At 46.0% G+C, this 27,500-nt stretch overlaps 3 protein-coding genes across 13 annotated transcripts in view; all 3 read right to left on the bottom strand.

Annotated features, from left to right (window-relative positions):
* ttbk1a (tau tubulin kinase 1a) overlaps nt 1–6,175 on the bottom strand; it is a 45,846-nt gene extending 39,671 nt beyond the window's left edge. Inside the window, exons 1-4 of one of the 6 annotated variants that reach the window (XM_058381281.1) lie at nt 6,009–6,175; nt 4,840–4,948; nt 1,983–2,135; nt 1–42 (exon numbers count right to left, since the gene is read on the bottom strand). The exon at nt 1–42 is cut by the window's left edge and continues 106 nt beyond it. In XM_058381281.1, the coding sequence (XP_058237264.1) occupies nt 1–42; nt 1,983–2,051 (111 nt within the window). In that variant the 5' untranslated portion in view covers nt 2,052–2,135; nt 4,840–4,948; nt 6,009–6,175. Of the gene's footprint in view, nt 43–1,982; nt 2,136–3,317; nt 3,345–4,839; nt 4,965–5,334; nt 5,474–6,008 lie in introns of those variants that run through there. The other 5 variants (XM_058381279.1, XM_058381280.1, XM_058381282.1 and 2 more) reach the window with 5 other exon arrangements.
* A 579-nt stretch (nt 6,176–6,754) lies between these two features.
* tpcn3 (two pore segment channel 3) lies at nt 6,755–21,385 on the bottom strand. Of its 5 annotated transcripts, none has more exons than XM_058381974.1 (19): nt 20,666–21,385; nt 20,259–20,341; nt 20,051–20,165; nt 19,458–19,523; nt 17,964–18,080; nt 17,709–17,827; nt 17,485–17,586; nt 17,089–17,215; nt 16,754–16,961; nt 16,517–16,661; nt 16,251–16,436; nt 15,247–15,311; nt 10,493–10,580; nt 8,612–8,681; nt 7,927–8,146; nt 7,662–7,752; nt 7,445–7,558; nt 7,196–7,308; nt 6,755–7,113 (listed from the first exon to the last, which is right to left on the bottom strand). In XM_058381974.1, exons 1-19 carry the CDS (start codon nt 20,756–20,758, stop codon nt 6,986–6,988), a joined length of 2,250 nt encoding a protein of 749 aa, XP_058237957.1. In that variant the 5' UTR covers nt 20,759–21,385; the 3' UTR covers nt 6,755–6,985. The 5 variants fall into 5 exon arrangements, with proteins under 5 accessions (XP_058237957.1, XP_058237956.1, XP_058237958.1 ...); XM_058381973.1 differs by having other exon boundaries at nt 19,395–19,523; nt 20,666–21,382; XM_058381975.1 differs by lacking the exons at nt 20,051–20,165; nt 20,259–20,341 and having other exon boundaries at nt 19,395–19,523; nt 20,666–21,383.
* A 1,229-nt stretch (nt 21,386–22,614) lies between these two features.
* Nucleotides 22,615–24,447, bottom strand: pgap4 (post-GPI attachment to proteins GalNAc transferase 4). Of its 2 annotated transcripts, none has more exons than XM_058381979.1 (2): nt 24,029–24,447; nt 22,615–23,903 (listed from the first exon to the last, which is right to left on the bottom strand). In XM_058381979.1, the coding sequence occupies exon 2, from the start codon at nt 23,885–23,887 to the stop codon at nt 22,733–22,735; it is 1,155 nt and encodes a 384-aa protein (XP_058237962.1). In that variant the 5' UTR covers nt 23,888–23,903; nt 24,029–24,447; the 3' UTR covers nt 22,615–22,732. The 2 variants fall into 2 exon arrangements, with proteins under 2 accessions (XP_058237962.1, XP_058237963.1); XM_058381980.1 differs by having other exon boundaries at nt 24,034–24,447.
* Nucleotides 24,448–27,500: the final 3,053 nt, after the last annotated feature.

Raw genomic sequence — 27,500 nt, 5'->3', positions numbered from 1 at the left:
TTCGTAGATCTCTCCGAATCCTCCACCACCAATCTTCTTCAGCTACACAACACACAGCAGGTATTATACACTCATCACTCACTAGTGTGCTGTATTTACGCCAAAAAGAAACCATGTGTTTTACTTCTGCTCTAAAATGATGGTTTCTTCTCCTTCTTCCTAAATGAGGAAGTGTGATATGTGTGAGTGTGTGTGTAACATGAGAAACACCAGACACACCTGGATATAACAGTAAAGCTAGGAAAGTGTGTGGATAAAAAGAAGGTGTCTGAAAGAGTCTGTCTAAACCATGATGCTGTAAATGTGTCCCAGTTTGGGTGTGGCTGGGTCCCAAATCAAACACCATCATCATACTAAATAGTGTTAAAAATAGTCCAGCAGGTCAGGTACATGCTCTGTAAACTCGTGTGTGTGTGTACCTGTACCTAACCTGAGGACTACTGTCCTGAATAGCATTTGATGTCTGTTCAGTGTACTGTGGTGTAGTAGCATGTCATTCAGGACATGAGTAATCAAGCTGCACTGTGATGATTAAACACTTGGCCAACTAAACACTACTGACTTTAATATTAGTGTGTTGTTTGGGACACAGCCCATGTGTATGTTTAGGGTGTAAATTAAAGAGAACAAACACTCACTCACTCACTCTCACACACACACACACACACACACACACAGTGACCTGGTTTTTACATTATTCCTCCTTCCTTCCTCGGCTAAGTGCTCCGGTCAGGAGAAGGCTGCCTATGCAGGAGGCATATCTGTGTTCCTGAGATAAAATCTGTCCTGCTGGCTTGTTATTTTTGGGTTCAAATAAAGATTCTGGTACTAATACCATGAATGGTCATAATAGTTTATAAAGAGTTTATGTAATGGTTATAATAGTTTATAATAAAGGGAAATTATACAGCAGTTTGTGGAGGCAGGCAGGATTTATGTTAGATGTCGAATTTCCAAACATTCTCAAAATCTGACCAGGACAGCTGAGGATGAAGAAAATGTCCGAGGACACTGAAATGTTTGTTGCTGTTAAAATGTTTCACAAACTCAGTAGGGGACAACAGACCAGTGCAGATCCTCACGTAAGCAGCTGAACTTTTGAGCTAGCTTTAAGGAGCTAAGTGACACTGATATCAGCCCTGTATTGCCAAATGTTTTGGGACACCCCTCCTCCAAATCACTGAGTTCAGGTGTTGTTTTTCATGACTGCACACCAGTGACCAAAGCAAGGTCCATAAAGACATGGATGAGTGAGTTTGGTGTGGAGGAACTTGACTGTCCTGCACAGAGTCCTGACCTCAACCCCATAGAACACCTTTGGGATGAATTAGAGGGGAGACATCAAAAGTTTTGGGACGTCTGCCTTTACATGCACATGAATGTAATATGGAGTTGTCCCGCCCTTTGCAGCTATAACAGATTCAACTCTTCTGGGAAGGCTTTCCACAAGGTTTAGGAGTGTGTTTATGGGAATTTTTGACCATTCCTCTAGAAGAGCATTTGTGAGGTCAGACACTGATGTTGGACGAGAAGGCCTGGCTCACAGTCATTCTAATTTAGAGAAGAGACATAACTAATGTAGTCTATTTAAAAACTAAAGAAACTGCTAACTTAGCTTCCTTAGACATTCATGTACTGGATTCAGTTCTATTAACCGGTGGAGCTAGTTATTTGACATTACATAGCAGACTTGATCATTCTTATACAACAATCTTGAATATTCTCCACATCCCAGACAGCAGTTAAGCCACCTGAAGACCTAAGGAAAACAATGCACTTGTCTGTGTCTGTGTGTGTGTGTGTGTCTAACCATACAACTACTGGTGAGAATCTACTGAGTAGTGCATTCTGGTTTGACTGCTGCTTTAAGAGAGAGAGTGTGTGTGTGTGTGTGTGTCTAACCATACAACTACTGGTGAGAATCTACTGAGTAGTGCATTGACTGCTGCTTTAAGAGAGAGAGTGTGTGTGTGTGTGCTCACCACTTCCCAGCGCTCCTTCACCATGCAGTTGGGAGGGAGGATGTCCTGCGTCTCTGTCGCTCCGTTCATGTTGTCGTTTTCCTGCAGTGCAGGAGCTAAACACTGCCACCCCGACAGCACACGGGCCGCCCCCAGTTTAAACGACCCATTAATCTGCACACACACACACACACACACACACACACACACACACACACATTAGAATTTACCCTGATTGAGCATAATTCTGTGTTAATGCTGTTAGTGTATGAAAGTGTGTGCGTGTGTGTGTGTGTGCGTGTGTGTGTGTGAAATGTTAAAGCAATAATTCAGCCATAACGAACACACACACAGTGTTTAAGCTCGACTGAGAGCTAAGATTAACGCAGGTAAGACATACCAGACATCACCTGAACTAAATCATCACAGATCACTCATCAGACTACATTTACATTATTTACAATACACTGCTGTGTAAAATGGTCAACTGGTCCAGTTCTACAGAGAAAAGTGACAGTGAGGGGATAAAAAGGGACACGTCATGCAAATCAGCACTATTATAGAACTCTAGTCCAGTGACACTCACAGGCAGCACCCTAATGTCTGTGCTGAGAGAGTGGTGAGGGTGTGGTAGGTGCTGCATTCCCTCCATCTTACCTGTGTGACCTCACAACTCACCTGTCCTCTGCCAGGAAATTTCTCTCTCTCACTCACTCACACACACACACACACACACAGTAACAGAATCACACTGGGACTAGTACTCAGAGCCATGCTCCACTTCATGCAGGGCCATGCACTCAGCATCAGCGCTAACCAACACAGGCCAGTCCAGCTGCTCCGTGCACATACACTCCTACAGGAAACGACATCATTACGCCTATATACCTACACACACACACACACACAATTCCTCCAACTCGGTCAGAAACATGCAAAACAGTGTTAGTGAGCAGTAGGATGCCTCCTGTTTACGTTCCTGTTCCTGGTGTTATGTTAGCTAGATATCAAACTGTTAGCATGGTGGAGAACACAGCTATCTCAGAAGAGTGAAGATGCTGAAGAGTTACCTCACATGTTCCTCAGACCGTTCTGTTTAGCACTAAAGTGACCCTGCTGCTTACATAAGGGCCCTGGTGTAGAGCACTGATATTCTGAGAAGTCTGCGAGGGGAATGCCGCATGGCGTGATGGTATTATATGGCGTACCGGGCGTTGCGTGGTGTAAAGCGGTAAGGAGGGTCAGTCATCCATTCGCTAGCTCCTGAAGGCAGAGAGGGAAGCTGCAGCAGCCACAGTGTGTGCTCAGACCTGGCAGCATTACGGGAGACGTGCGCTTTCAAAAAGAAACTCTCACCATCATGATTAATCTCTTCCCAAACCTCACAAACACCAGCCAACTAGTGGACGCCACTGCCCTCCTCTGACGGCCTACGAGCCAAACACACAAGAGAAGAGACGTGACACACACACCCGCGGTGTTAACACTCCTCCCTTCGCCGGACCACCCGGGGATCGCTCGCCGTCCCGCAGCCGAGAGGACGTACAAACGAGGTGAAAAGCAGAGGTCAAAGGTCATTTAAGCCAAAGAAACACAATACACACAGATACACATACAAAAACAAAGCAGCAACACACACAGCAAGAAGCGGGCATGCACAACACAACACAACACAACACAACACAAAAATAAATAAAAACACCAGAGGTCACTGTTCTTAAACTGAACACACAGTAAACAGAGTGCAAACACACACACACACACACAGGTGATACACAAAACCTACTAAACACTACATTACACAATCATTTACATTACGTTAATACAGCGTTCCACTCCGCATGCCTCACTTCCCCTGACCACTGAGAAGTGTCCACTCCCAGTATGTAGTGTGTGAGAGATTGTTCAGCAGGAACACACACACACACGCACACACACAGAGCTGGAGCAGATTCCTCAGAGGTTTACACACTCTCAGTGCAGTGTGAATAAAATGAGCAAACCCCTGAGCAGGGCACTTCAGGAGCCAGGAGTGTTGACCCTTGATTGTGATTAATATGAGCACATCTGACTGATGACCACTGCACTGGGAAGCACTCGCTCTTCACACCGTTCCATTCTGAAGCTGGACACAGCCGCCCATAAACACCAGCACACATCACATTAACACTTCAGTCCAGAAAACTCAAACCTCTCTGAAGATGTCCAGTTTCTGGTTTAATGGTGATTCACCGCACCACACACACACACACACACACACACACACACACACGTCCATCTAAAGGTCCTCACAGATCACACAACATCCATCACACATGGACACGAGCAGCAGTGTTGAACAAAGACCAAGTCAAACACACAGAGAGTAGGGGTCCGTATGTTAGAGCTGGTCAACATGGCGAGAGTCCAGGTCTCAGAGAGCTGGACACAATTTGTACTAGTGCATTCTGGGAAATCTGTGCTGCTGGAGTACAGTGATGTGATCAATCATCTAAACAAATTCATCTGAAATCAACAGAGTAACAGATCAACCCTTAAAAGGACCAAGGGGACCGGTCCAAGGGGACCAGACCAAAGAGACTGGAACAAGGGGACCGGACCAGGTGGACTGGACTAAAAGGTCCAGACCCAGGGGACCGGACCCAGGGCACCGGACCAAGGGGACCAGAACAAGGGCACCAGACCAAGGGGACTGGACCAGACCAAGGGGACTGGACCAACGGGAACGGACCAAGGGGAACGGACCAAGGGGAACGGACCGGACCAAGGGGACTGGACTGGACCAAGGGCACCGGACCAAGGGCACCGGACCAAGGGCACGTGGATGATGAGAAGTGTTAAGAACAGAAAGGGATTGTCCCTCTGTACCTGAGCTCACCTGGTAAATGGACTATAGCAGCTCGGTCCTTTCCATCTCGTGGGAATCTTCATTGGGGTGGTGACCATGAGCCGGCTCCCTCTGTACACAGACGTTCCTCAGACACGATCTGACCACCATCAACACTGTGTCAGGGTCAAAATCACATCTGGACTGTTTATTTAAAGACTACTGGACAATGAAGTATATCACAAGTCCTCAGAGTTTATTCATCAATAAAACTTATTTAACAAACATCACTCCTCATTATTCCCGAGTTTAATTCAGTGTGGCAGAGGAGAGTAAACACATCTGTCCTTCAGATTATTCAGGTTTAAAATGACATGTTTTCAGAGGTTTATAAAGTGAAGTGTTAATAATTCTTTCACACCAAGATGTAGCTAAGCTAACTCAACCCTGACGTCTGCTTAAAGCCACCTTCACAATACACCTCTCCTTATGCTCTTTTCTATCACACTCAACAACAAACAATATTATACACAGCAGTATATTTACCCTGGATCCAGACAGTACACAGAGCCGAAATGAAAAGGGGGAGATTTTAAAATGTCTGTGAAATAAAGGCCATATTAATGTGTTGTGAGGTAAACCGCGTCCTTCTGCGTTTATCCGCACTGCAGCTCAGATGCGCGCGCTTCCCGCCTTCAGCCGCCAGAAGGCGCCAAAATCACGGATCCACGCCGAACAGACTACATGGTTGCCAGTTTCTACAAGACTCCCCCAGAAAGGCTGACGCGGTTTTATTTAACTGTGCCGCGAAGCGGTCGCCCAACCTGGCAACCTCGAGCCACCACATCTCTCAATCACACCTAGCAATGTTCTTTTTTTCCCCTCATCTAATGTCACACACAGAATCACACTTGAAAATGATGACATAACTGAACACACTCCTGATTTTTATTTCATTATCTCACATAAAGAGGAGCGAGCTTCTCCATCATCACACCGCTCCCAGTTAAAGCTGCTGTATAACACAAGCAGTCAGTGTGGAGACATGTCACATCTCCCTGTGTGATCCTTTACCATTATCACTCAAAAAACAGAGAAATGTTGATAATAATGAAGAATAAGGTTAATGTTATCAGACAAGCTAGGTAACATTGTATACCGTGCCTGAGGATTAAAGGTTAAATCGCAAATCGCCAAAGAATGAAAATGCAGATTCTCACCTGCTCATGGTCAGTTCACTGGGATCCAGCGGAGAGTGGTCACTTTAACTCACTCCGTGTGCAGGTTTTTATTTAGCGCCATCATAATGAAGGATACTCACTCTCCCTGCACCAGCAGCGCGCGCACGCACGCACGCACATGCACACGCATGGGGGGGTAGTTGGGGGGGGACCCTCAGGATCCGCCTTTTGTGCTGAGCGCGACAATTTCGTCGAAAGCCCCGCCCCTAAAGTCGTGCTGTATTCCAGCGCTCGTGAAGGAATTTTGTGACGCAGGCGGACCGGAAGCAGTTTCTGAAATATTTCAGTCATGTGGTTTTAAAATATTTACAGAATCCATTTGAACTGTTTTATTCGTCCCAAATATCATATCTAAACCTTTACTTTCATTAAAATGTACAAGATCAATATAGATGAATATGTCCTCTCACCATCCCTATAAGCCTGGGATCAGTAGCATTAGCTAACATGGCTAGTCCTAGCTTGCATTAGTCATGTGAGTGGGATCTGAGTATCTGTTGATCCACATTCTCGTTTTAAACCTGATTTATAACAGACACGTCAGAACATAACAGTACCTAACCTCTGTTTCCTCATTGTTTACACGAGTCCATGAAGGTTCTGTGGATCATGTAGTCTGGTCATCTCTGTTCTGATTGGTCTAAAGCTCTGGAGGTGATTTTCACAAACTGAGCAAATACACAGGCGGTGCACCGGAATGTCACACAAACCTTCTCACACACGGATTATATTAAACATATTCATCTTTTATTGTAATACAATGACAAGTGAATATAAAGTGTTCATTTAATCCCTTCTTATACACAAAGTAAATACTGTTTCAGCGGGTCAGTGCGCACACACACACACACACACGCCCAGTCTAATCCAATGTCACACCCATGAGTAGATAATGCAGTAAGCATTTATAGACATCATTTGAATAAAGCTCATTTAAAGAAAGTTTATCTTTCCGCTTATGAGGAAGTGAAAACTGGATTCGAGAAGGTCCTGTTCTCTGTTGCCTCTTCCTCAAGGTCATCAGTGCTGAGGTCCATCTCTGTTTCAAACATGCGCTGTAGGAGGCCATCCATGGTCCTGTACCCTGCAGAACATAAACATACAATCACTGACACACACACACACACACACACACACACACACGGAACATGGAAGATGTGTGTTACTTGTTGAGCTGATCTTGAAAATGATGGTGGGTTTGACTTTGGCTCCTTCAGCAGGGCCGAGATCGTTTTCCTGGGTTTCCATTGCATCCACCAGGTTATTATCTGCATGCTTCCTAAACACACAGCAACAACAACAACAAAGCAATAATCTGGGAGTTAATACTGAAAATGTCTTTGGAAAACTACCTTTACATTCCCAGCAGTGATGAATGCCTGGATTTGAGACACAGCCCTGCAGTGAACACTTACTGTTCCACACACAGACACAGTTCCTCAATCTTCTTCTCCAGCGCTGTCTGCAGCTCACTTTTCTCCACCATGTACTCGATGAAGAACGCCTCCAGAATAAATGCCACGAAGATACTATGGGGGGTGGGGGTTTGATAAGATTGGGAGAGGGCCCAGTTTAAAAACACTCTAAAGTGCCTAACATCATTAGAGGTGATGACATCATCCTGAATCTTACTTGATGATGATGATGACTACCACGATGTGGAAGAGGATGAAGAATATCCGTGCTGAAACATGAGTGACAGCGGTGAAGCCTCCAGCCAGAAGTGGGGGCGGAGTCAAGGACAAAGTGAACACACAACATGCTAGATGAATTACACAATGCAAAAAATAATAACTATTTCCTGACTTCTGATCCATTACAATAAACTAGGTGTTCTGTGTGCTGGTGCAGAGAGCATTTACAGCAGACTTCTTTCGGTGTGTTTATTTGAGGATATCGTGCCACTGGTTGACGACAGTGAGCTCCAGCAGCAGGATGAAGGATGACACCACGTCATTGAAGTTGTTTTTGCAGTAGTTGTTCCTGGCGAAGGCCGAGCCGTTCAGCAGGACGTTCCCACAGAAATGATGCGCGGGATTGTCCGAATCATCACCAAAATAATGAACCTTCCCTTTAAACAGCTCCATCCCTACCATCGCAAAGATATAATACACCACCTGCAGGAAGAGAGCAAGGGAGTGAGAGTGAAGGAGAGAGTGTGAGGGAGAGAGAGTGAGGGACAGAGAGTGAGGGAGAGTGAGGGACAGAGAGTGAGGGACAGAGAGTGAGGGAGAGTGAGGGACAGAGAGTGAGGGAGAGTGAGGGAAAATGAGGGGGGGGGAGTGAGGGAGAGAGTGAGGGACAGAGAGTGAGGGAAAATGAGAGGGGGGGGAGTGAGGGAGAAAGTGAGGGACAGAGAGTGACGGAGAGTGAGGGAAAATGAGGGGGGGGGAGTGAGGGAGAGAGTGAGGGACAGAGAGTGAGGGACAGAGAGTGAGGGAGAGTGAGGGAAAATGAGAGGGGGGGAGTGAGGGAGAAAGTGAGGGACAGAGAGTGAGGGACAGTTTAGCCCTTGCACTGCTGCTGATCAGGGTGTATGTGATTTGTGACGTAGCCCGTGACTAACAGTGAATGACCCGCACCAGAATGAGCTGCCCGAATGTCAGCATGGGAGCACCGATCTTAATCAGAGTGTTAATGATCGCACGGAACCTGCCGGACACACACACACACACACACACACACACTTTTTAAGAAACTTAAACAGTAAAAAGTCTAATAAAACAATTAACATGAGAGATGAAAGTTTTTCTGTAAAATAAAATGGAAATTACGGTTATTATTACACAACAAATACCAGGGTACACACACACACACACACACATACAGACACACACACACACACATACAGACACACACACACACACATACAGACACACACACACATACAGACACACACACACACACATACAGACACACACACACACACACATACAGACACACACACACACACATACAGACACACACACACACACATACAGACACACACACACACACACACACATACAGACACACACACACACACACACATACAGACACACACACACACACATACAGACACACACACACGCACACATACAGACACACACATACAGACACACACACACACATACAGACACACACACACACATACAGACACACACATACAGACACACACACACACACACACAGACACACACACACACACATACAGACACACACACACACACACACACACACACAGACACACACACACACACACAGACACACACACATACAGACACACACACACACACACACACACACACAGACACACACAGACACACACACACACACACAGACACACACAGACACACACACATACAGACACACACACACACACATACAGACACACACATACAGACACACACACACACATACAGACACACACACACACACACATAGACAGACACACACACACAGACACACACACACACACACATAGACAGACACACACACACAGACAGACACACACACACACACACAGACACAGACAGACACACAGACACACACATACAGACACACACACAGACAGACACACAGACAGACACACAGACAGACACACAGACAGACACATACAGACACACACACAGACACACACATACAGAGACACACAGACACACACATACAGAGACACACACAGACACACACATACAGAGACACACAGACACACACATACAGACACACACACAGACAGACACACAGACACACACATACAGAGACACACAGACACACACATACAGACACACACACACACACATACAGACACACACACAGACAGACACACAGACACACACAGACACACACATACAGAGACACACAGACACACACATACAGAGACACACAGACACACACATACAGACACACACACACACACACATACAGACACACACACAGACACACACATACAGAGACACACAGACACACACATACAGACACACACACAGACAGACACACAGACACACACAGACACACACATACAGACACACACAGACAGACACACAGACACACACATACAGACACACACACACACACATACAGACACACACACAGAGACACACAGACACACACATACAGAGACACACAGACACACACATACAGACACACACACACACATACAGACACACACACAGACACACACATACAGAGACACACAGACACACACATACAGACACACACACAGAGACACACAGACACACACAGACACACACATACAGACACACACACAGACAGACACACAGACACACACAGACACACACATACAGACACACACACAGACAGACACACACATACAGACACACACACACACACAGACAGACACACAGACACACACAGACACACACATACAGACACACACACAGACAGACACACAGACACACACATACAGAGACACACAGACAGACACATACAGACACACACACACACACACAGACACACACAGACACCTGGGAATGGTGTCGACGACGCGGATGAGCCTGAGCACTCTGAGGATGAAGACGATGTCAAGAATCTGACGGCTCGTATAACCTCCAGCTACAGCAACAAAGAAAAACCATAAAACCATTAAGATTAAAATAGGGATAAAATAGTAACTTATTTTATCTTTATATTTATATATATACATAATTAATAAATTCAATATATTATACTGAATTGAAAAAAAATTATTTAATTACTACACCACCATCACACCATCACTACACCACCATCACACCATCACTACAGCACCATCACTACACCATCACACCATCACTACACCATCATCACACCATCACTACACCACCATCACACCATCACTACACCACCATCACTACAGCACCATCACACCATCACTACACCACCATCACACCATCACTACAGCACCATCACTACACCATCACACCATCACTACACCACCATCACACCATCACTACAGCACCATCACTACACCATCACACCATCACTACAGCACCATCACTACAGCACCATCACACCATCACTACAGCACCATCACACCATCACTACAGCACCATCACTACAGCACCATCACTACACCATCATCACACCATCACTATACCATCACTACACCATCATCACACCATCACTACACCACCATCACACCATCACTACACCACCATCACACCATCACTACACCATCATCACACCATCACTACACCACCATCACACCATCACTACAGCACCATCACTACACCATCACACCATCACTACACCATCATCACACCATCACTACAGCACCATCACTACAGCACCATCACACCATCACTACAGCACCATCACACCATCACTACAGCACCATCACTACACCACCATCACACCATCACTACAGCACCATCACTACACCATCACACCATCACTACACCATCATCACACCATCACTACAGCACCATCACTACACCATCACAACACCACCATCACACCATCACTACAGCACCATCACTACACCATCACACCATCACTACAGCACCATCACACCATCACTACAGCACCATCACACCATCACTACAGCACCATCACTACAGCACCATCACTACACCATCATCACACCATCACTATACCATCACTACACCATCACACCATCACTACACCACCATCACACCATCACTACACCACCATCACACCATCACTACACCATCATCACACCATCACTACACCATCATCACACCATCACTATACCATCACTACACCATCATCACACCATCACTACACCACCATCACACCATCACTACACCACCATCACACCATCACTACACCATCATCACACCATCACTACACCATCATCACACCATCACTATACCATCACTACACCATCATCACACCACCATCACACCATCACTACACCACCATCACACCATCACTACACCACCATCACACCATCACTACAGCACCATCACTACACCATCACACCATCACTACACCATCATCACACCATCACTACAGCACCATCACTACAGCACCATCACACCATCACTACAGCACCATCACACCATCACTACAGCACCATCACTACACCACCATCACTACACCATCATCACACCATCACTATACCATCACTACACCATCATCACACCATCATCACACCATCACTACACCACCATCACACCATCACTACACCATCATCACACCATCACTACACCATCATCACACCATCACTACACCACCATCACACCATCACTACAGCACCATCACACCATCACTACACCACCATCACTACACCATCATCACACCATCACTACAGCACCATCACACCATCACTACACCACCATCACTACAGCACCATCACACCATCACTACAGCACCATCACACCATCACTACAGCACCATCACACCATCACTACAGTACCATCACACCATCACTACAGTACCATCACACCATCACTACACCAACATCACTACAGCACCATCACACCATCACTACACCACCATCACACCATCACTACACCACCATCACTACAGCACCATCACACCATCACTACAGCACCATCACACCATCACTACAGCACCATCACACCATCACTACAGTACCATCACACCATCACTACAGTACCATCACACCATCACTACACCAACATCACTACAGCACCATCACACCATCACTACAGCACCATCACACCATCACTTCAGCACCATCACACCATCACTACACCACCATCACTACACCACCATCACTACACCATCACCACACCATCACTACACCACCATCACACCATCACTACACCATCACCACACCATCACTACACCACCATCACACCATCACTACACCACCATCACTACAGCACCATCACACCATCACTACAGCACCATCACACCATCACTACAGCACCATCACACCATCACTACAGTACCATCACACCATCACTACACCAACATCACTACAGCACCATCACACCATCACTACAGCACCATCACACCATCACTACACCACCATCACACCATCACTACACCACCATCACTACAGCACCATCACTACAGCACCATCACTACAGCACCATCACTACAGCACCATCACACCATCACTACAGCACCATCACACCATCACTACAGTACCATCACACCATCACTACAGTACCATCACACCATCACTACACCAACATCACTACAGCACCATCACACCATCACTACAGCACCATCACACCATCACTTCAGCACCATCACACCATCACTACACCACCATCACTACACCACCATCACACCATCACTACACCATCATCACACCATCACTACACCACCATCACACCATCACTACAGCACCATCACACCATCACTACACCACCATCACTACACCACCATCACTACACCATCACCACACCATCACTACAGCACCATCACACCATCACTACACCACCATCACTACAGCACCATCACACCATCACTACAGCACCATCACACCATCACTACAGTACCATCACACCATCACTACAGTACCATCACACCATCACTACACCAACATCACTACAGCACCATCACACCATCACTACAGCACCATCACACCATCACTACACCACCATCACACCATCACTACACCACCATCACTACAGCACCATCACACCATCACTACAGCACCATCACACCATCACTACACCACCATCACACCATCACTACACCACCATCACTACAGCACCATCACACCATCACTACAGCACCATCACACCATCACTACAGTACCATCACACCATCACTACAGCACCATCACACCATCACTACAGCACCATCACACCATCACTACAGTACCATCACACCATCACTACACCACCATCACTACAGCACCATCACACCATCACTACACCACCATCACACCATCACTACACCACCATCACACCATCACTACACCACCATCACTACAGCACCATCACACCAGCACCATCACACCATCACACCAGCACCATCACACCATCACTACACCACCATCACACCATCACTACAGCACCATCACTACAGCACCATCACACCATCACTACAGCACCATCACACCATCACACCATCACTACAGCACCATCACACCATCACACCATCACTACAGCACCATCACACCATCACTACAGTACCATCACACCATCACTACAGTACCATCACACCATCACTACACCAACATCACTACAGCACCATCACACCATCACTACAGCACCATCACACCATCACTACACCACCATCACACCATCACTACACCACCATCACTACAGCACCATCACACCATCACTACAGCACCATCACACCATCACTACAGCACCATCACACCATCACTACAGTACCATCACACCATCACTACAGCACCATCACACCATCACTACAGTACCATCACACCATCACTACACCACCATCACACCATCACTACAGCACCATCACACCATCACTACACCACCATCACACCATCACTACACCACCATCACACCATCACTACACCACCATCACTACAGCACCATCACACCAGCACCATCACACCATCACTACACCACCATCACACCATCACTACACCACCATCACACCATCACTACAGCACCATCACTACAGCACCATCACTACACCACCATCACACCATCACTACAGCACCATCACACCATCACTACACCACCATCACACCATCACTACACCACCATCACTACACCACCACACCACCATCACTACACCACCATCACTACACCATCACTACACCACCATCACACCATCACTACAGCACCATCACACCATCACTACAGCACCATCACACCAGAACTACACCACCATCACTACACCACCATCACTACACCATCACTACAGCACCATCACACCATCACTACAGCACCATCACTACACCACCATCACACCATCACTACACCACCATCACTACAGCACCATCACACCATCACTACACCACCATCACTACAGCACCATCACACCATCACTACAGCACCATCACACCATCACACCATCACTACAGCACCATCACTACACCACCAACACTACAGCACCATCACACCACCACCATCACTACAGCACCATAGCACCATCACACCAGCACGTTAAACTGGTGGCTATAAGCTCCTAGTATGTTAGCTACATTAGCCCCAGAGCTGCAGTGTAAACTTGATGAAGTGAACTACACACTGACTTCTACACACTGACCTCTACACACTGACTAATCTAGTGCACTTCATTCCAGCATTCATTTGGGGGGTACTGGGGGTTTAATGTGTGTGTGTGTGTGTGTACGTGTGTGTGTGTGTACAGGATTTTAAGGCAGAGTTGATGATGGTCGCCAGCAGAGCAGAGACAATGATGATCGTGTCAAACCTGAGAAACAGGGAAGATAGGGTTAGAGTAATATTAAAAACATTTAAATTCTCTCTCAAACACAAACACAAACACACACTCACACAGTATATGGTCTGAGATGCAGCCATGCAGTTGTCATGGTAACCAGGAAAGCTTTGCAAAAAACAACCAATAAAGATATTTGGCCAGATTATAAATTTGATATTATGAGATGGTTGTCATGGTAACCAGTAATGTATATAAACAGTGGTGGGCCGTCAGGGCCAGTAAGTCCTTCTCTGCTGGCCTAAACAGCAGTGATCTGAATCACTGACTTGCATGTTAATATATTTAATATATTTTTCCATGAATGTGTATTAAATTCAGTAGTGTATATTTATGATAATAGTATTTATCCAATCATATTTCAGACAGTGGATGACATCATGTGTCGCCAGGGTGAAAGAAATCTGCCTTAAGGCCTTCAGAATCAATAGTGCAGGCGCCCGGAGCTTAAAATAAGTGGCAATGAAACTGTTCCATTAACCAATCAGATTTCGAGTTGGTGTCACTGGGGTCATCTAGCAGGCATACGATTGTGTCAGCAATTTCACGTCTTTTGATTGGATAATTGGAGTAGTCAGAGGCAGGGAACCGCACAAACTAAATAAAATATATATATTTTAACTCACACTGGCTGACAGAGGAGAAGAAATCGATTTGGTCACGGACATCCTTACAAATGGATTTTCAAGGTGGACTGTAATAAAATGGACTATTCCTTGTGAGGTGTGAAATACTTTAGACTAATTTCTTTTTTACTTTGCTGTTTAATGGTTGATTAGTATCTATTGTCGTGGCGTCATAATGATGGTATAGAGGTGGATTAATTCAGGAAGGACACCAGTGAAAGCCTAGGTGTGAAATGCACAGCCTGCCACTATATATAAACACACAAATAGACACACACACACACACCAGTTCCAGAATTGGTGTTTGGCGAAGAAGGTGTGTGGCTCGAAGGTGTAGAGCTTGAGTAAAATCTCCAGGATGTAGAGCGTGAGGAAGATCCACTCAGCCACGGAGACGGCCGGGTTCTCCTCGTCCAGACCAATAAACACCGCATTAATCAGGATGATCACATCATACACATACACAAACATCCTGAAACACACACACACATTTAAACTGGACCACGGAGACAAACAACTGGCTTGCTCTGTGTGTATGTGTGTGTGTGTTACCTGTGCTGGACCATACTGTGGATCAGTTTACTGAAGGTGGACTGATAAAAAGCAGGGATCCAGCGGTCCAGTGGGTGTGTGTGAGATTTCATCGTGATCACATGAATATTCAACAAATCAGCCAACTGCACAAACACCATCTTCCCTACAACACACACACACACACACACGCTTGTACTACTTCATTTTTATCTGAGTAATAGTCCAATAGTGTGTGTGTGTGTGTGTGTGTCTGACCGACATGTCCAGTGTTCTGAGGGTCACACACACTCCACAGCAGCTCTCGGTGTGCGTTGCTGATGTCAGGCTGGACGAGACGCACTAACTGTTTCCAGCGTGTTTGACTGACACGTGGTTCTCTCTCGGCCCCGCCCACTTCTTGCAGCAGAGAAAAAGCATGACACAACTTCTGCCTTTTCGCTCTCACCAGCTGCCGTACCTCCTCCTGCATGTACACACACACACACACACAGGGGGACTGTTAGGGCACCAAAACTGATTAGTGTAATGTTATAGTTCCAGTAATGCTATTATTATTATTATTATCATCATCATCATCATCATTCACATACCTTCAGATATTTTTTGTAGTTGTTGTAGACGACAGCCAGGAACACTGACATGAAGGTATAGGTGTTGATGACGATGTAGAGGATGAAGAAGATGGCGAAGAATGAGCTGTAGTTGTACGCCGGCATCCTTCACGAAGAATGAGAGAGAAGTTACACCCTCACTCAAGACAGAGATAGAAATTAGCATGGACACAACCTGGACAGAGATTAGCATGGACACAGTGTGGACAGAGATTAGCATGGACACAACCTGGACAGAGATCAACATGGACACAATCTGGACAGAGATCAACATGGACACAACCTGAACAGAGATTAGCATGGACACAATCTGGACAGAGATCAACATGGACACAATCTGGACAGAGATTAGGATGGACATAGGACTGAACTCACATGACGTCAGGGCTGTTAGCCGTGGTCACTAAAACATACAGATCAAAAACTATCTCCAGGTAATCAGTGAAATACGGAGCGCCATCTATAGTTTTAAGATTCCTAAAAAAGAGAACAGATTAATAAAGCATGTGTGTGTGTGTGTGTGTGTGTACGTGTGTGTGTATAGGTATGATGTATAGAAGGAGTCTCCAGTGTGTGTGTGTGTGTGTGTGTGTGTTCACCGTTTGCCCAGCAGTTTCAGAGCCATGAGTGAAAACATCAACACACTGAAAATGAAGAAGAAAAACACCACCAGGATCTGAGGGAGTGCGTTACGGATACTCCTGAAGGCCCTGCGCAGCTACACACACACACACACACACACACACAGCAGGACTTAAATAACAATATACATTTACACAGTCAAGGAAAAACTGACAAAAAATTAACAATTATATTATGCAAAATAAGCTTGTGTGTGTGTGGGTGTGTGTTACCTGTCGTCCCTCTGTGATGTTTATGAGCAGGAGAGGCCTCAATACTCTGGACCATCTCACAGCAGAGCGCCCACACAATCTCAGAACACCATACACACACAGATCCACCACACACAACTTATACACACACACACACACACACACACACACACAATAATAAGGTTTTACAGTAATAAAACAGAATACTATTAGACACCATTAAACACTGCGTTTGAGAATATTAGTAGAGTAGTAGGTTTTAGGACCAAACAAATTCATTGCCACATAAACACACACCACACACACACACGCACCACATACACACACACACACCACACACACACCACATATTCAGTCAGCTTGTGAATCAGAGTTATAATCGGTCAGCATGTGTGAACTGGTGCAGTGAGTTATGGATTACACACCCTGTTGACTGTGTGTGTGGTGTGTGCCTGTATGTGGTGTGTGTGCGTGTACATACATACCTCTGATTCACATGCTGACTGATTCCGACTCTGATTCACATGCTGACTGATTCCGACTCTGATTCACATGCTGACTGATTCCGACTCTGATTCACATGCTGACTGATTCCGACTCTGATTCACATGCTGACTGATTCCGACTCTGATTCACATGCTGACTGATTCCGACTCTGATTCACATGCTGACTGATTCCGACTCTGATTCACATGCTGACTGATTCCGACTCTGATTCACATGCTGACTGATTCCGACTCTGATTCACATGCTGACTGATTCCGACTCTCATTCACATGCTGACTGATTCCGACTCTCATTCACATGCTGACTGATTCCGACTCTCATTCACATGCTGACTGATTCCGACTCTCATTCACATGCTGACTGATTCCGACTCTCATTCACATGCTGACTGATTCCGACTCTCATTCACATGCTGACTGATTCCGACTCTCATTCACATGCTGACTGATTCCGACTCTCATTCACATGCTGACTGATTCCGACTCTCATTCACATGCTGACTGATTCCGACTCTCATTCACATGCTGACTGATTCCGACTCTCATTCACATGCTGACTGATTCCGACTCTCATTCACATGCTGACTGATTCCGACTCTCATTCACATGCTGACTGATTCCGACTCTCATTCACATGCTGACTCTGTCTAAAGGTGAACAGGACAAATTTCCTGTCTATCTCACAGTGAAAGTGTTGAATGGGTGAAAGCTGAGGTTAAAATGTAATCTTCATCACCCCAACACACACACACACACACACTCAGCACTTCCTCTGAAGCATAAAGCTAACTGACACAGTTTTGTTTCTCAGAGGCATGGTTTGTGTATGCGTGCGTGCGTGTGTGTGTCTGTGTGTATAATTAAACAGACATGTGGAGAAGAGTGTTCACATGAAGGAAAACAAAGGGATTTGAAGGAGATGAAGAAGCTGAAGGAGTGGCATTACCGTGATGGTGATGATGATGCAGATGTTTTTAGGATCTCTGATGAAAACACGACGGGGAATTACCTTAGCATAATGAACCAATCGAGCAGAAAACACCATCAGGCAGAGGAGCTCTATTACTGAGGTGGCCTGGGGGAACCAAACACACACACACACACACATACAGTGGGGGGGGGGGGCAGAAAGAGCGAGACAGCGAGACAGCGAGAGAGAGAGAGAGAGAGAAAGAGAGAGAGAGAGAGAGAGTTATCTTTATTCTGATGAAAGAATCAGATGAATAAATTAAATGTTCTAAATGAATATAAATCAAATTTTGAAATGATTCTGGATAAAAATGATTCAGACTGAACCTTTATGATTCTGTCCTGATTGTAACTGAATGTGATTCTGATTGTAATTGATTATCGATCATTTAGATTGATATTTCTGATTCAGTTGGAGTTTGATCGATTCAGATTCGAATCATTCTGTTCTGAACAGAAGTTCATCTGATTCATATCTTAACTTTTGGATTAAATTCAGTCAGAAATAAATCTGACTCTCAGTGCTACTGATGCTGACTGATTCAGATTCAGACATGGTGATAAAGGCAGAAACTAATAGCCACTGAACCTAAATTACACAAAACCTGACAAGTGTGTGTGTGTGTTACTGACCCACAGGGGCAGAGGGACGAGAGCAGGCTCCTCAAACAGTGCAAGCGACAAATCCACCATGATGAAGACGTACACACACACACGCAACAGCCAGTGATTATACAACAGGTACAGCCTACACACACACACACACAAAAGAATGCTGCAGATCTTGCATTGTGCCACCTTTACACACACACAGCAGTAGGTTGTGTAGTTGTGTAGTTACCGCACTGCCTGTGGTGTCGTGTCAAACATGATGTTCCTGTTGTGCTGAGCATCTGATACATACACTGCAGCCAGGTTTAACCTCTGAAAACGCGCGCGCGCGCACACACACACACACACAGCAGTAATATAGTGATAATGAGTTACAGATGATATTGCACTGCACTAGAGTCTGAGTTTTTTTTTTTTTTTTTTTAATCACAATAATGAACAGATTATCACTCTTGTGATATATCGGTAGGCAAGTATTGAAGTACACACACACACACACACACACACAACATCGTCACAGTGAGACACACGGTAACATCGTCAGTGAGAAACGGCAGTGTCCAGGCTGAGAGGAGTGGAGGTCAGTAATATCGCGGTGTGTGTGGTATATCGAGGCCGGTTCTGGGTTTTTCTTACGTGATCTCCGGTATCGGGGTTTTGTCTGTCTCTCTGCGCTCCGTCTGTCTCTCCGCTGGTCCTGTCTTTCTCTCCTTTCTCTTGTTCAGCCATCTTCCCTGTTTTTCATCAACAGAACTCCACTTTTCCTCTCCGCCTTTCCTCTTTTTTCCCCCTTCTTTTTCTTTTCCTCCTCCTCTGCAGGAAATTCAGCGCTCGTGACTTCCACACCGGATTCCTTCTCTCACTTTTACACACACACACATGCGCGCGCGCGCGCACACACACACACCACAAACTTTTAAGGAAAATCTCACATTTGCATATCAGGGGGGAAAATCAGTGTGTGTGTTGTGTGATGTGCAGCGCCTCCTCATAGTGTGTGTGTGTGTGTGTGGATCCGGTGAGTTGGACTCGCGCAGTCTGACCGTCATGTGACAGAGCGGAGCGGAAATAGCGGCGCGCGCACTGGGCTCAGGTTTACAGGAGTAAACTCCACACATTCTTCATCACATCATTACTCTTCATCATCCTCAAACTTCTGTGTGTTTTTATTTATTTTACTTTTAATAACAACAACCACTCGCCCGGGTGTGATCCTGCCCCCCGGAGCATTAATCAGTGTGTATTACACCTCATCCACTCACTAGAGCAGATTTCACAGGTCAGCATGTTAATTAGTGACCTAACTGACTACATGACTCAGAGTCAGAATCGAAACACTGAACCGACTCTTTTGAATCACACAGTTTCTACGCCAATTATTAAACCTTCTGTTTTCAGATTCTCACAAAATATCCGTCACATTAGCGCTGATGCTAGGCTAGGCTAGGCTAACGTTTGCTGTGCTGCTGAATTTACTGAAATGATGTTTTTTTTTGTTTGTTTTTGTTTTTACAATAAAGATGTCTTTGACAAAAAGATTCAGAGTTGAAACTCTTTAATGTGCATCAGGTGATCAGTGTAACACTTGATTCAGTCTGTTTATTCTGTTCATCATCGTCTCTGTCCAAAAATCTTAAAGCTGTGTTCAGGTGTAGAAAGAATCCCGTAACTTTAAATAGCAAAATGCAACACAAGTAAGCTTTATAAATCAAATAAAATCATTCTCACACACACACAGTGCACAAAGGTTAACCTGGTTAGCCCAGATCACCAGCTGAGTTTAGTTTTGGTGTTTAAATATTAAATGAAGTTAAAGTGTCTCTGCTGAGTGTGATGCACTGCTAGAGATGAATAATAAATCCCACTGCAGCAGTAAAACACTACAAAGTGCACTGAACATGTTCCAGGAGCACTGCACCTCATTACTGCTGACTGTAAGTGTGTGTCTGACGGTGGGTTATGACATCATCATCATCAGCCTCATTTGCATATCGTACACAGCCTAAAAGATAGTGATGAAAATCTAACAGAAGATGAAAGCACAGAGAAGATCACAGATGCCATCAGGCTGCAGGACGATGCAGAGGTCAGCTCTCTGCATGAATAAGCACCAAGTCCACACTGAACTGAGAGAGGGGCAATCAAGCTCAAAGGTCACTCCTCATGAAGGTAAAAGGCACTTCCAAGTACAATGCAGAAGAGATATAAAGCACACAGACACACGGATTACATTCTGATTGTTGGAGGTTTGATACACGCCCACGCGATGAGGCCTCAAAGTGAAACTAAAGGAACAGAGGCTAATATACTAACATTACTGATGACTTCGGGGTTTATTTCTCCAGATTATTTCAGTCACCACTCACCATCGCACACTCAGCAGCAGAGTCAAACCTAGCAGCATGAACTGATTCACTGTCTGATTCCGATTCATTTTCTAGCTGATTCTGAATTCTTTTCACCATTTCTTTTTCTGAATCAACCGAACTGGATTTTTTACTAAGACTGGTGACAGATTCTGACTGAGATACTGATTTATTCAGAATTCAAATGACTGATTCTCTCATTTCTTACACTGTATCAGATTCAGGTTGATTCAGATTGATTCATATTAATTGAGATTGATTCGTATTAATTCAGATTCAGACTGATTCAGATTTAAGCTGATTGAGACTCATAGACCCTCAGGGGCAGATGTATGGATTAAAGGAGTTTTGGGCGTGGTGGATTTGCTCTGATGGAGGAAAACGCCCCGATGTGCCATATGGCGTTGGGTTCGAGGCTGTGGGCGGAGTCCGCATGCCGGTACAGCACCATGTCCTTGCCGTTTCCCCTCATACACGTGGTGGCGTCCAGCAGGTCGGCGACACGGGAAGACGTGTTCCCTGGGAACAGCATGGCGGGCGTGCAGCACTCGGTGGCCGGAGATACGGCGTACAGCTGCGGGGAGACGCGCCTCAGCTCCAACAGGTAGTGACGCCCTATAAGCTCCGCCCCAGCCATGATGTAGACCACCAGGAAGAGGAAGAGTGGCACAGAGAAGGGCAGAGTGAATCGAGTGCAGAAGGCCAGGAACAGAAGACTCATCGACGAGCCGAACACGCCCAGCCCCACCCACTCCAGGATCCGGTACGGCTCCGGGTTCCAGTATCGCTGCAGCCGTTCGGGATGATAAAGTTTAACGTACAGCGAGTGCGAAAGGAACCTGCGGCCAAGTAAATCACGGAGCACAGAGAAGAAGTCAGTGCAGGGCAGAGCGTCGTCCTCCAGCACCACCAGATTCCTCGGCTTCATCACCTCCGTGCTCTGACGCAGACACCACACGTAATCTCTCTTCTCCTTCTCAAACACGTTCACGTCCTGGTTCGAGCCCTTCCCCTGCCTCACCACGCGGAACCGCTTCTCCACCAGCGCCGCGTCCTCGTTCCCCTCTAAACCACTTTCCACGTCACACACCAGCACGGCCGCGCACGGCGCCCTGCCACACCCCCGCAGGAGGATGTCCAACTGCCGCATCACCTGCAGAAGGTAGTGATACTGCACTCCGTCGTTCCTGCGCGCCGTCACCACCGTCACCAGAAGCTCCGGTCCCTCAGACACGTCCCCCTGCACGGCTCCGCCCGCCACCATGTCCCTCCAGTAAGCGAGAGCCTCCTGCCCCTCCTCATAGCTCCGCCTCAGGGCCTCTTCACTCCTCTGCTCCAGGTACCAGGACTTCAGGAAGTAGTAGGAGTAAAGGCAGCGGTGGCAACACAGGGGCAGGAACACGCCGAAAGTCAGCACACACACGACCACTGCCCGGGTCACGTGACTCCACCAGCGCGTATGCCGTAGCGCCACGCATCTCCATCGACGCATCGGTGTGATCCGTGCTCTGTAACACACACACACACACACACACACACAGGGTCTATAATACAGAAGAATCAGTCGCGTCTCTTCTCTTACTCTCTCTTTTTTTCTGAGTGTGTGTAAACAGTGTAATTATGTTCCGCTCACCACACCTCCCGGTCACTGCAGCTCTGACGTCACCCCCGGCGCTTATTTGCGTCGTCACGGAACAATGGATTCGTCCAATCAGAAGTAACCATCGCGTATTCAACAATATCCGTAAAAACGTTTATAAATATTAAAGTGCCCAGCTAAGTGAAGTCCACTCTGTGTGGTTAGAGTGGACAGTGTTGTTGTGATACCGGCAGAGTCCGTGCGGTCAGCTCGGTCAGTCTAACACACAGTAACATCTCTCCGGAAACAAAGGGTTTCGGCTCTGTATATCACTCAACAACATCAGCTGACCTGGAGCTCCAGCTTCTAAAGATTTTCTAGTCAAAATCCGTCTTAAAAATCAGATAAAAATATTCTACACACACACACACACACACACACACACAGCTTCTCTTTTAGAAACACTTCCGGGTCAGGACGGCCGCCAGAGGGTGCGCGTGACACATGTTCGGAACATTAAAGTATACAAAAATAATAAATTACAAACAACGAGATAAACACAGATTTTACACAACACACTGTTTTACACTCAGTATTATTGTTTATTTTATATTAAGAATTAATAATAAGTGTGTCTGTGTATATGCACTGTGTGTGTGCGTGCGTGTGTGTGTGTGTGTATATGCACTGTGTGTGTGCGTGCGTGTGTGTGTGTGTGTATGCACTGTGTGTGTGTGTGTGTGTGTATGCACTGTGTGTGTGTATGTGTGTATGCATTGTGTGTGTGTGTATGTGTGTATGCACTGTGTGTGTGTATGTGTGTATGCACTGTGTGTGTGTATGTGTGTATGCATTGTGTGTGTGTGTATGTGTGTATGCACTGTGTGTGTGTATGTGTGTATGCATTGTGTGTGTGTGTATATGCACTGTGTGTGTGTATGCACTGTGTGTGTGTGTGTATATGCACTGTGTGTGTGCGTGCGTGTGTGTATGCACTGTGTGTGTGTGTGTATGCACTGTGTGTGTGTATGCACTGTGTGTGTGTATGTGTGTATGCACTGTGTGTGTGTGTATGTGTGTATGCACTGTGTGTGTGTATGCACTGTGTGTGTGTGTATGTGTGTATGCACTGTGTGTGTGTATGCACTGTGTGTGTGTGTGTGTATGCACTGTGTGGGTGTATGTGTGTGTGTATGCACTGTGTGTGTGTGTATGTGTGTATGCACTGTGTGTGTGTATGCACTGTGTGTGTGTGTATGTGTGTATGCACTGTGTGTGTGTGTATGTGTGTATGCACTGTGTGTGTGTATGCACTGTGTGTGTGTGTGTGTATGCACTGTGTGTGTGTGTGTGTGTGTGTGTGTATGCACTGTGTGTGTGTGTGTATGCACTGTGTGTGTGTATGCACTGTGTGTGTGTATGTGTGTATGCACTGTGTGTGTATGCACTGTGTGTGTGTGTATGTGTGTATGCACTGTGTGTGTGTGTATGTGTGTATGCACTGTGTGTGTGTATGCACTGTGTGTGTGTATGTGTGTATGCACTGTGTGTGTGTATGCACTGTGTGTGTGTGTATGTGTGTATGCACTGTGTGTGTGTGTATGTGTGTATGCACTGTGTGTGTGTATGCACTGTGTGTGTGTGTATGTGTGTATGCACTGTGTGTGTGTGTATGTGTGTATGCACTGTGTGTGTGTATGCACTGTGTGTGTGTGTATGTGTGTATGCACTGTGTGTGTGTATGCACTGTGTGTGTGTGTATGTGTGTATGCACTGTGTGTGTGTGTATGTGTGTATGCACTGTGTGTGTGTATGCACTGTGTGTGTGTGTGTGTATGCACTGTGTGTGTGTGTATGCACTGTGTGTGTGTATGCACTGTGTGTGTGTGTATGTGTGTATGCACTGTGTGTGTGTGTGTGTGTGTATGCACTGTGTGTGTGTGTATGTGTGTATGCACTGTGTGTGTATGCACTGTGTGTGTGTGTGTGTATGCACTGTGTGTGTGTATGCACTGTGTGTGTGTATGCACTGTGTGTGTGTGTGTGTGTATGCACTGTGTGTGTGTGTATGCACTGTGTGTGTGTGTATGTGTGTATGCACTGTGTGTGTGTATGCACTGTGTGTGTGTGTATGTGTGTATGCACTGTGTGTGTATGTGTGTATGCACTGTGTGTGTGTATGCACTGTGTGTGTGTGTATGTGTGTATGCACTGTGTGTGTGTGTGTGTGTGTATGCACTGTGTGTGTGTATGCACTGTGTGTGTGTGTGTGTATGCACTGTGTGTGTGTGTATGCACTGTGTGTGTGTGTATGTGTGTATGCACTGTGTGTGTGTATGCACTGTGTGTGTGTGTATGTGTGTATGCACTGTGTGTGTGTATGCACTGTGTGTGTGTGTGTATGCACTGTGTGTGCGTGTATGTGTGTATGCACTGTGTGTGTGTGTGTATGTGTGTATGCACTGTGTGTGTGTATGCACTGTGTGTGTGTATGTGTGTATGCACTGTGTGTGTGTATGCACTGTGTGTGTGTGTATGTGTGTATGCACTGTGTGTGTGTATGCACTGTGTGTGTGTGTATGCACTGTGTGTGTGTGTATGTGTGTATGCACTGTGTGTGTGTGTGTGTGTATGCACTGTGTGTGTGTGTGTGTGTGTATGCACTGTGTGTGTGTATGCACTGTGTGTGTGTGTGTGTATGCACTGTGTGTGTGTGTATGCACTGTGTGTGTGTGTATGTGTGTATGCACTGTGTGTGTGTATGCACTGTGTGTGTGTGTATGCACTGTGTGTGTGTGTATGTGTGTATGCACTGTGTGTGTGTATGCACTGTGTGTGTGTGTGTGTGTGTATGCACTGTGTGTGTGTATGTGTGTGTGTATGTGTACTCAAGATCTGTGAAGATGATGCACGCAAAGTCTTCAGCAAACAGAAGATAAGGAAAACCAAAGGCCCAGACGGTGTCTTTCCAGCCTGCCTCAGAGCCTGTGCTGTTCAGCTATCATCCATCTTCACATTGACCTTCAACAGATCACTGGAAGATCAACAGTCCCTTCTTGCTTCAAATGCTCAACCATCCCTGATCACAGGACTAAATGACTACAGACCTGTTGCTTTAATGTATGTGGTCAGGAAGTCATTTGAGAGGCTGGTGTTGGCCTACTTGAACAACATCACTGGACCCTTGCTGGACCCCCTGCAGTTTGCTTACTGAGCAAACGGGTCTGTGGATGATGATCAACATGGAACTGCACTACATCCGCCAACATCTGGATAAACCAGGGACTTATGCAAGGATCCTGTTTGTGGACTTCAGCTCCACTTTCAACACCATCATCCCAGATACCCTCCTGGATAAACTGACACAGCTCTCTGTGCCCACCTCCATCTGTCAGTGGATCACCAGCTTACTAACAGACAGGCAGCAGCTAGTGAGGCTGGGAAAACTCACATCCAACACCCGCACCATCAGCACTGGAGCTCCTCAGGGCTGCATTCTCTCCCCACTGCTTTTCTCTCTCTACAC

Source organism: Hemibagrus wyckioides, linkage group LG27 (genome assembly GCF_019097595.1).
Source record: "Hemibagrus wyckioides isolate EC202008001 linkage group LG27, SWU_Hwy_1.0, whole genome shotgun sequence".
Taxonomy (NCBI): Eukaryota; Metazoa; Chordata; class Actinopteri; order Siluriformes; family Bagridae; genus Hemibagrus; species Hemibagrus wyckioides.
The sequence above is the reverse complement of the archived record's forward strand: the minus strand, read 5'-3'. Positions and strand labels throughout refer to the sequence as shown.

Coding starts and splice junctions, on each gene's coding strand:
- tpcn3 (XM_058381973.1), bottom strand. CDS start 20,758: ATGGCTGAACAAGAGAAAGGAGAGAAAGACAGGACCAGCGGAGAGACA. Junction 16,437..16,516: donor CACAGTATGGTCCAGCACAG/GTAACACACACA, acceptor TGTGTGTTTCAG/GATGTTTGTGTATGTGTATG. Junction 7,753..7,926: donor TGTCGTCAACCAGTGGCACG/ATATCCTCAAAT, acceptor CTCCGCCCCCAC/TTCTGGCTGGAGGCTTCACC.
- pgap4 (XM_058381979.1), bottom strand. CDS start 23,887: ATGCGTCGATGGAGATGCGTGGCGCTACGGCATACGCGCTGGTGGAGT.